This window comes from Setaria viridis, chromosome 5 (assembly GCF_005286985.2).
Source record: "Setaria viridis chromosome 5, Setaria_viridis_v4.0, whole genome shotgun sequence".
Lineage (NCBI taxonomy): Eukaryota > Viridiplantae > Streptophyta > Magnoliopsida > Poales > Poaceae > Setaria > Setaria viridis.
In genome coordinates, this window is record NC_048267.2 from 8,752,262 (window position 1) to 8,763,292 (window position 11,031).

The 11,031-nt window shown below is 48.1% G+C and overlaps 1 protein-coding gene and 1 pseudogene across 1 annotated transcript; both read right to left on the reverse strand.

The window, feature by feature from the left end:
- Positions 1-1,647: 1,647 nt before the first annotated feature.
- LOC117856199 (receptor-like protein 33) lies at positions 1,648-5,765 on the reverse strand. Its single transcript, XM_072293909.1, is given in 3 exon segments — positions 1,648-2,637; positions 2,639-2,785; positions 5,754-5,765. Coding segments are annotated over 3 exon segments (1,149 nt in total).
- Positions 5,766-6,137: 372 nt separating this feature from the next.
- On the reverse strand, positions 6,138-7,746 carry LOC140220136 (uncharacterized; annotated as a pseudogene).
- Positions 7,747-11,031: the final 3,285 nt, after the last annotated feature.

The following is an 11,031-nucleotide window of genomic DNA, read 5'->3' on the forward strand; positions in this document are numbered from 1 at the left end:
TCTACAAGTTGAGCTGGCCTGGCCTTGACACCTCGGTATTGTACCATCGCGAGTGCCCTTATAGCAAGTATAATAATGGGCTGTAAGCTGGCTGAATGCTGACGTGGAGGAGAGAGAAGAGGTGAGAGAGGAGAAGCGGGCTATAAGTTTACAGCCGACTTGGGCACAGGAACCAAGAAACTTTATGAGAATGACTTGTGGACCATGTATTAATGGTGAAGAGCTAACCATTGTACGAGTGGGCTAGAAAAAGGCTGAGAGAAACCTTGCAGCCCGCTTGCTAGCTGCGTTATTAAACTTGCTCTTATGGCTTTGGCGCCCGCGGAACGAGGAATCTTTCTAGAACAGCTGTTGGGTGGAAGAGAAAAAATCCGTGGAATGCCTTCTTGTGCTCCAGCATTCTGCTTCTGACGACAGTGTAAATGGAGCAGATTTCTGCGCGCAACCGCATCATTTGACCTTTGTCAGGTTCATCAGTGCGTGGCCTGGTCTAGTAGATGGGAACGGTGGCTGGACGACTGATACACCATACACGCGTGCTCTCGGTCAAGAGCTGATCGAATCAGCCTTGGCTTAAGTTTAGTACTACTGATTACCATCGGGGATTATTGAAAAGCCGAATTGTAGCAGCCGTCTCGATGGTGACCTTTTACGTTTGCTTTTGGGTGAGTGCGCGGCAGCTGAGCTCGGGATCGGAGGCGTCCACGTAACCACGTTAGCTGGTCCGGGTCCAAGTTAATTAAGGGCGTGGTGAGACTAGAAGCTATGGTACCTGCTACTGGCCGGCCTAACCAATATCCATGGAGTGATCATATTCCCCCATGATTCAAGTGTCGCCGGCCCTCGCCGCGTGCATCCTTCTGGAAATTAAAAGCATTTCCGGATCGCCCTTGCCCTTGCCAGGCCCAACGCAACGCAAAGGATGCACGGCGAGCCAGGCCAGAGCCCAGGCGGCAGTGCGTCGAAACCAATCTAGGCCCTGGTTGGTGGTACGCAGCCCACATGCCGCCATAGCACGATGAAAACCCTGTTGTTTAGACTGCGCGGTGGTGGGCTTCCGACACGCGGGGCCCATACGTCCTTAACCGAACCCTCTAGGGTGTGTATTGTTGCATGCATCACGTGCATACATGGATGATCCTGGATGGGGTGGTTCAACCAATTTACTTGTACCATATAGTTCACTTTAATTAGTAGAATAATGTTTTAAGTGGGATGACCTCATCCTGGATGAGTTGGTTCAATTCACCCAACCAAACAAAAGGATTATTATTATTTTGAATCATTTCATACATGAATTAAATAATACAATCAACCAAACATACCAATGAACCGGGTCGGCACGGTGGCAAGTGGACGGAGATGGCAGATGACGCGGTGAGGATGCACGACGACCACCGCTGCCGTCAATGCAAGCGTTCAACAGCGGGGAGCACGCATTGAGACTACTACTACTAAATTCTGCAGCGATGTTGCTTAGCGGTAATTGATGGCTGTAGCGGTGCGTTTGTAACTCAATATATATACACACACATAGCGCCAGCTAATTCCTATATATATATGTGCAGAAATTGGGTCTGCATATGATGAATTGAACAAGCCAGTAATCCTGCCCTCTTCACCTTTTACATATGGATACAAATACACTTACAAGGTCCAATTAATGTTCAGTACAGCATTATTGATGATACAAACGTAGCGATATTCGCTAATGTAGAGGCATTTTCGCCCAAGCCATCGACATGAAGAAGAGAACTTTCTTCCAGCACATGAAAGTGTGGTCTCGAGATCCTCTCCCAACACGGATTCCCCTGTCCAGATAATTGCGATTGCGAATCCGACGCCAAACCCTAGTCCGGTAACAAGGAACAACATAAGATCTTTCTTCTCCGAATGTTGTAGCTCCACGTATGGTGTTGTGCTGTTGCGTACTTTGGATACCTGAAGTCCACAGAGACCGATGTTCCCCATAAACGACAGGTTGGAAAATGTCGAGAAATGAGTCGAATCGGGTATTCTCCCCACCAGCTCGTTGTAGGACAGGTTCAACGTTGAAAGGAAGTTCAGCGACCCTAACTCTTGTGGAATTTCTCCTGACAGATCATTTGAAGAGAGGTCCAATGACTCGAGTTGTTTTAGCGCACCAAACTGAGGTGGAATTGGGCCAGTGAGGGCATTGTGCGACATGTTTACACCATTTAGTAGAACAAGATGACCAATTGACTTTGGGATTGCACCATGGAATGCGTTATCCGAAACATCAATGTGTACAAGCGCACTCAAAATCGTGGAAAGCTGTACTTGTTCATTCCCTTTGTATGTGATTGCATCGGTTAAGTGATATGTTTGCCCAAGTTGCCTGACCTGATTATACATCATGTCATTGGCGGATTTTCTTACCATGGATTTCATGGTAACAAACCACTCATCTTGCAAAGTGCCAGATAATTTGTTTGAAGCCAAGTCGAGAATTCGGAGTTTTATAAACTCACAGTTGTTCTTTTCCCATGCTACAGAAGGCCCCACCTCCCCGACAAACATGTTGGACTTCAAAACAAGCACTTGAAGTTCAGGAAGCATACTCATCCAACATGGGAAAGTATCACTAATATGATTGTTCCCAATGTCAAAAACCTCCCAAATATTTGCAACCAACTAGGGATCTTGGTAATTTTCCTTCGAATTGATTGTCACTAAAATCTAATGACCAGAATGAACAACTTTGATTCATATTATCTGGTAACTCTCCATGTAGTTGATTTCTTTTCAGGTTTAAAAAAGAGCTCTTTTACTGCAGTACTATCACTCAGTAGTATATAATATAGAGAAGATCTAACCATTTATGATCCATTCATCATAAAGGTAATTTAGAAATTATTATTTGATATTAATTGTGGATGGATCTGTTTTTTCGACCCGCCGCCTACCGGTTCACCCCTGTCGAATTTTTATCCAGGACGCCGGCACCCCCCGTGCTGCCGTCAGAGTCACGGGCGACACTGCCGTCTGACGGCGCCACAACCACTACCGGACACAGGTTTTATGCCGAGTGCCAGGGGCACTCGGCGAAACCCGAAATACTCTCGGCAACAAATTCGCCGAGTGTTACACTCGGCATCTGGCACTCGGCAAACTTTTAGTCGGCAAAGTAACATTCGCCGAGTGTTTTCGGTCGGGCACTCGGCACAGCTTTCGCCGAGTGCCCAGAAAACACTCGGCAAACCATTTTTTGGAAAAAAAATAAAAAAAGGCACGCCGACACCGTCGGCCACACCACCAGCACGTCGCCACCATCCACGCCGCCGCCGCCGCCACCACAGCCGGCCACCATCCACACCGCCGCTACCATCCACGCCGCCGCCGCCGCCACCACCACAGCCGGCCACCATCCACGCCCGCCGCCACCATCCACGCCGCCGCCGCCGCCGCCGCCGCCGCCACCGCCACCACCACAGCTGGCCACCATCCACGCCCGCCGCCACCATGCACGCCGCCGCCGCCGCCACCACCACCACCACCACAGCCGACCACCATCCACACCGCCGCCACCATCCACGCCGCCGCCGCCACCACCACAGCCGGCCACCATCCACGCCCGCCGCCACCATCCCCGCCGCCGCCGCCACCACCACCACCACAGCCGGCCACCATCCACGCCCGCCGCCACCATCCACGCCGTCGCCGCCGCCGCCACCACCACAGCCGGCCACCATCCACACCCGCCGCCACCATCCACGCTGCCGCCGCCACCACCACCACCACAGCCCGCCGACCACCACGAGCTGCCTCCCGCCAGCCACCACGAGCTGCCTCCCACCGGCCACCACCACCACCACCACCACATCTCCACGCCGCCGCTTGAAGACCGCTGTCCCTGCCGGATCCGGGGCCCCCGACGTGAGTCCCCGCCGGATCCGGGGAGGAGGGGCGGATTCCCCGCCGGATCCGGCCGGATCTGGGGAGAGGGGCGGGGCGGCCACGCGAGGGAGGGACTACCACATGTTGTAGGTGGGGGTAGAAAAAATTTCAAGGTGAAAAGAGGAAAAAAATTATTTTTTTGCCGAGTGTCAAAAAAAACACTCGGCAAACCCCCCTCTTTGCCGAGTGTCTTTTTTGACACTCGGCAAAGCCCCCTCTTTGCCGAGTGTTTTTTTTGACACTCAGCAAAGAGGGTGGTTTACCGAGTGTTTTTTATTTGACACTCGGTAAAGCCCCGATTTGCCGAGTATTTTTTCTTTGCCAAGTGTTTTTGGCTTGGCACTCGGCAAAGAGCTTGTTTGCCGAGTGCTCGAAAAAAACACTCGGCAAAAAAAATACACTCGGCAATTTTTAGCTTTCCCGTAGTGAGCGGGCGTCGCTCACATGCTGCCGGCGCCCCAACAGAGGGCATCACCTCGGCCCCGTCGTGCCCTGCCCGGTTGCTTCACGTCCTGCCGACTCCCCCTGCTCGATAGCTTCCCGTGAGATCTCTGGGTACTTTCTTTTTCCTAGTTCAGCTTATGTTTGTCAGATTTGACAAGCAGTGGTAATATGGAGTGTTGGTGTTTTATACCCGGCAACCTACCGAGGGGTATCCTAAGGACCGAGGGGTATCCTGAGGTAGTAGATTGGTTGGTGGGGGAATCGCCAGACCTAGAACTTGACGGTAAAAGTAAGGACACAAGACACAAATTTATACAGGTTCGGGCCGTCAGAGTAGCATAATACCCTACGTTTTGTTTGGGGTGTTGTACATTGCGCCCTGCGCTTGGGTGTTATTTGGTATTGAGGATTTGGTCCTCTATGGTGGTTCTATGAGGTCTTGGCCTACCGATACAGGGACCCCTGCCCTCCTTTATATACTCCAGGGGTGGGATTACTAGTCGGTTACAAGATAGGAGTCCTAGTAGCATTACATGGTATGAGTCCTAGTAGGATTACAGAGAAATCCTAGTAGGAATCCGTCTTCTTCCTTCCTTACGAGTACTGGGGATCTATCCCCGACAAGCCCTCGAGCGCTTCATAGTCGAGTGTAGCAGCTTTCGAGTACTTTTCAGATCCTCACCGAGTAGTTTTGGTGCTCTTCGAGTACTTTATTTGGCTGAATCTTCAAAGTTCCTCAAAGCTGCCATGAGGCTATAGTGTGCTCAAGCCCTTGGTAATCTTGATTTTGTAATCTTTATCTTTGGAATGTGATATAGAGGGCGGCGGAAGTCGCACTCCATATGGAGTAGCCCCCGAGCCTTAGGTTGAATCGAAGAATTAGGCTAAGGGTTAATAAAATCTTGAATCTTTTTTCTTCATCTTGAAAAAATTAGCTGCTGGGTGTAGCTTATCAGCCCCCGAGCCTTGGAATGATTAAATAATCAATCCAAGGGTCTTAGCAAGCTTGGTCTTCACGCCAATCAGAGTAGTTTTGCGGCGTCCAGCCTTCGAGCTTATGCGCTAAGTGAGCCGTAGGAACCACGTCGAGTAGTTGTTGGCGCTTAACCCCCGAGCTTGAGAGCTAGCGGAGCTACTGGAGGTATTTCGAGTAGTAATTGACACTTAGCCCCCGAGCCTGGGAGCTAGCAGAGCCATTGAAGGTATGCTAAGTGTCCTGGAGAGTCATCATCGAAGCTTGACCTGAAAAAAAAGATGCATACATTATGTAGCATATTGTGAAACATTGAAACTGCTGAAATTTATTCGGAATGTAAATGTTGTGTGTCATGATCTTGTTTTGACCATATTTTTCCCGATTAGTTAGCCTGTTATGTTTAGCCTCCCAGTACCTGTTTAGCCATTGCCACCGCGTGTGTGATCTTTATCTCGTGTACGCGTACCAGCACTGCTGCTACGGAGATCTTTGTCTCGCGTCCTAACATTTAGGTATGATAGAAGATCCGAGGCTTTCACGAATCGAAGTATGTTCTGCTCGAGTAGATTAACAACCGCTAAGGCATTTAAAATAAGTAGTCGGCATTGCGACAAAAAGACTGCGCGATTGCGCGTAAAGTAGCCATTGAGACTTTTCTACCTTTTTAGCGAGGAGAGCGCGTGTTGCCATGCATAGGATTTGTGCCTCACTAGCGTGTAGCCGCTGTGAGCCTCCAGCACTCAGTGCACCAAACTGTGAGCCTCCAGCACTCAGTGCACCAAACTTCCAGAATTATGCCTCAAGGCAATAGGGAACTTGATATGTCACAAGATGCTAAACCCAACATAATTATGTTATTGACTGGAGACAAATTATGGTCCCCATCTATTATAACGGTGAGTTTGTTGTTTGATAGACTCAAAATAAATAGATGTGGCAATTTCCAGAATGATCTGAGTTCTATTGTACCAATGAAGTTGTTTGAGTCAAGATTTATGACTTCCAATTGAGTTAGATAAAATATATGCGGAGGTAGCATGCCAGAAAAATTGCATCCATTCAATTCTAACCTAGTTAAATTCTTGAGATTGCCTATTGCCAAAGGTACCTCTCCAAACAAACCGCAACTGGAGAACCGAAGTGATTCCAAGAGGTTAAATTTGTGACCCAAGATGGTATAGTTCCCACTGTTGCGGCCCCGGTTACCTCTAATAATCTTAAGGATTTGAGTTTGCCAATTGTAGATGGAAGCTCTTGGGAATAGTCGCTTGCTGCAAGACCCAACTCTTTCAGAGATTTGAGATTGCTAATGGAACTCGGAATAGGACCAGAGAAGCTTGTGCCGCTAACAAGCAAACTTGTAAGACTGCTATATGATGAGAAACTTGGTAAAGAACCGGAGATGAAGGAATTATAGTGAATATCAACAGTTGTTATATTCTTATGATGAAAGATTCTCAATGGGAACCATCCTTCCAGATAATTATTAGAAAGCACAAGAGATCGCAAGAAGGGCAGCTCAGCCACGGATTCTGGAGTTGGGCCATTTATGTAATTTAACTCTAAGCAAATCTCAGTGATTGAGCGAATGCCAGAAAGAGATCCACAGACTGGACCGGAGAGATTAGACCACCGTAGGCTAAGAACCTGGAGTTCAGGAGTGCTAGAGTTAAGAAATGCGCCACACCACTTTACACCATTGCCGGACAAATCTACCCTATCCAGATAGAGCTCTTTCAAATTGCTAAGGTTTGCTATCAATGACCCGATGTTTGGCTCTACGAAGTACCAGATATGATTTGAATAAAAGCTTACTATGACCGCCTTGATCCTCTACATAAAAGCTAGCAGAAAGGTCAAGAGACTCCAATTTAGCCTTGAAAGCCGGAGGAGGAGAGGTTGAGATAGGTTAGCTCGGAGAGCTGCTCAAATCCAAAACTAGGGAGCTGGGAGCCATTGAAGTCATTCAAGGCAAGGTCGAGATACCTCAGCGATGTCAGGCTAAAGATCACGTGATCAAGAGCAGAGCTCTCCAATCCCCGGTCGCCCAAGTCGAGGGAGATCACGTAGCCGTCGTCGTCACCGCACACAACACCCTCCCAGTCGCAGCAGTCTCACGAGCTGCGAGTGCTCTGGATCCCGGGCTGAGATTTTTCTTCAATACCTAGGGTGTGTTTGGTTGCATGCATCATGCATGCATGAATGATCCTGGATGGGGTGGTTCAACCAATTTGCTTGTACCATATGGTTCACTCTAATTAGTAGAATAATGTATTAAGTGGGATGGCCTCATCCTGGATGAGTTGGTTCAATTCACCCAACCAAATAAAAAGATCATTATTATTTTGAATCATTTCATACATGAATCAAATGATACAACCAACCAAACACATACACGACAGAGACATTTAGCAATTAGCCAGCTTCGGTCTACTGACTGGACTTTAGGCCGGCCTTAAGCATGAGATGGATCCTGCAGATGATGTTGGCCAGCTGGAGGAAATAGGGACTCACCGAGTAACCAGTACGCTTTTCCGCCCGTTGACCAATCCAGCTAAAATTGTAGTCTCAGTGCTCGCTTCCGGAGTTGCCAGTGCTCGGATGTCCGGACGGAGTCAAATCTATCGGATGCTTTGATAGTCCGTTGCAACATCAAAAAATAGCATCTGCAACATAGAAAATCAACATTTGCAACATCGAAAACCAACATTTGCAATATCAAAGAACGTGTAAAAAACTTCTTAGTGATCGTTGATGATGGAAAAAATCCGTCGCAACATCTGCATCATGTTGCGTGCGACATTCAATCTCGCATTGGAAAAAATGCAACATCCCAAACTAACTATTGCAACATCATAAAAATGTTGTGCAACATCCAAAGTAACATACCAAAACATCATGAAAAAATGAACCATTCAACATCAAACTGCCGATGCATGAAACATCTCATCCCAATCAAATCACAGGTGCAACATCGCAGATCGCATGTGAAACATCGAAACATCACAAAAATCATGTTGCAATATCTCAAAGTCAATTAAAAAAATCCCCAAATCACGGCTGCAACATCACGAAAATGGCGCCGAGCTCCCGTCGTCCGCCGCGCCCACGCGCGCCTCTGGGCGGAAGCACGCCGCCAAGGCCAAGGGCGCCGAGCTCGAGTAGCGCACCCGCGCGTCGGGCGGCACGGAGTACAGCTGGTGTCGCGTCGTGTCGGGCGGCACCGGCACCACGGTGCTCGCGTTCCACCTCTCCCGCGGCGGCGCGGCCTAATCGGTAGCGGTGACGCAGGCCACGCTGCGCTCCCTCCAGAATGCGCACCCCGTCCTCTGCGGCCGCCTCCGGACCACCCTCTTCAGCTCGACGCTCGCCTTCCCTTCGGCCGCGCTGCCTTCGCCTCCGCTGCTCCTGCTCGAGCCGCTCCCCGCGTCGGAGTCCGCGGTCGACTTCCACGTGCTCCTCGAGCATGAGCTCAACCGCAACTTGTGGGCCGACTCCGACGCCGCCCCAGTGCTGTTCGCCATGCTCTACGAGCTTCCACCTACAGCCAGCGGCGCAACGTTGTTCGTCCGGATCCACACGGTCGCGTGCGACCACTCGGCAGCGAACGCGTTGGCGAGGGAGCTCCTGGTGCTGCTGGGCGACGGTGGGAAGGAGGGGGAGCGCGCACCGGAGGACGTGGTGGCGGAGGCAGCACTGGAGGAGAAGATCCCGCGGCGGGGACATTTCTCTGAAAGGAAGAGTCGGCAGTGGACAGCTTGTGGACGATGTAAAAATGAAGCAGTGAAATATGTGGAGCATGTTGCGTCACGTGTGCTGAGTCCATCTGGAAAAACATTCTTGCGTCGGACGCCCCGCGGATAGCATTACCGGCTTGCTTCTCTTATTCCCGATCCATTCACTGCATCTAGAAACCTGACTACAAAAATTTGCAATCTGAATGCATGCCCTCGACGTTGGAGAACTTGACGTGAAGTCGTGAACCATGCATGAATCCATGATCAACAGGATAACAGCAACGGGCAATAATGGTCGTCGTCGCACATCCTCAATTCCTCATCGTCCACTACCTTTTTTTTTTCTTCGAGATGTCCCGTTACGTACGGGATATATGCACGGCTCCTGCCTCGTTATGCTACTAATGGGATGGCGACCTGTTCATTAGAAGTTCGATGGGTTTTATTTAAGGCCATATATTGACAAAGCAAGCAGAGAACTCCACTGGTCAAGAGCCCAGCCAGCACCACATATATATGCAATGCAATTGGGCCACTGACTTGACCTGTGATGAGGTGGAATTGTACCAATTGACTTGGGAGTTTTTTTTTTGTTTTCAGAAGAAAAGAGGCAATATTCAATGGCGCCATAGTAATCAGAACACAAGAAGCTCAACGAAGTAGTGGAGATAAGGCACTCTTGAGGTTAATTTCAGATGGGGATGACTACGCGTAGCATGACCGCTGTTCATCTGCATAACTTCCCGGTCTTTGCTGCAAGGAATCATCGTTGTTACATTTTTGTACCGAGGTGAAGCGGTGATACTGATACTGCTAATGCATTATTCCTTTTGACTTACAGGAATATTGTTTTTTTGCGGGAAGACTTACAGGAATATTGTTCGAGTAAACGCGTAAACCACATCGTGATTAAATTACTCAATTAAAGTTCGTATGTGCTCGTCGTAACTAAAAAAAGCTTTACAGGACTCGCATGTGTACTTAGAATGTGTCATATGACCCCCCTCCAGAAACATGAATAGATATTGACAGCCACCCATATTATATAGAGCCTGCTCTTTTCATACTTTGGTATACAATCAGAACCACTTGTTTAGCCAACCTTCAAATTCTATTGTTTTTTTTAAAACCCTTGAATCCTACTCGAAGGCGGTATACGCTGGCCATGTAGATGACATAGTAGTATTTTTATTTTAGGTTGGCAGAAGTCCATTTTACTATCCGAAACAAAATTTTGGGTCAGTGTTACTTCCTCAAATTATTTAAATTGCTTTGGCATACCCCGGCCCTAACAATTATTTTTCTCCATCACCCCTCCAAATACAAGTTAAATTTCATGTTCAAATTCTGTGGGGGCATTGATGCATTGATCCCATCATAACATTTGTTACAAAATACTTTAAGAGTTTTTTGCCATACTTTTCGTGTATTTTTTAATCTCTAATGTTAAATTAGTACTGCATGCCCCCAACCTGAAAAAAAAATCTAAAAACATAGGCAATGATGTCAGTCATCATCCTGCAATTGCGGAGCACATAACTCAAAATGCATGAAGAAAAAGGTGAGATATTTAACACTAGGTGATAAGTTGGACCAATTAAAAGAGTTCTTTTTTTTTTCGAAACACCATTTTAAATGCTTTGAGGGATACTTTATTTTATTAAAAACTAGTAGAAATGCTCGTGCGTTGCTACGGGTCCTTACTTGCTCTCACGTTATTATTCGCTTGTTCCTAATATGTTGGCTTCGCTTCATAATACGTTGGTGTGTTGTCCCTAGTAGTCATCTCTTTGCAAGTATAGTAGTAGAAGACATTTGTAGGTGGTTTGATGCCATCTGTTTATTATGTGGGACCCACACATGAAAATAAAAAAATTCACCACTTAACCTCTGCTCTATCCATTCATTCGAATTCCCCGTACTCATCGTCATCCAGCCAGTCGCTTCCTCTTCGTC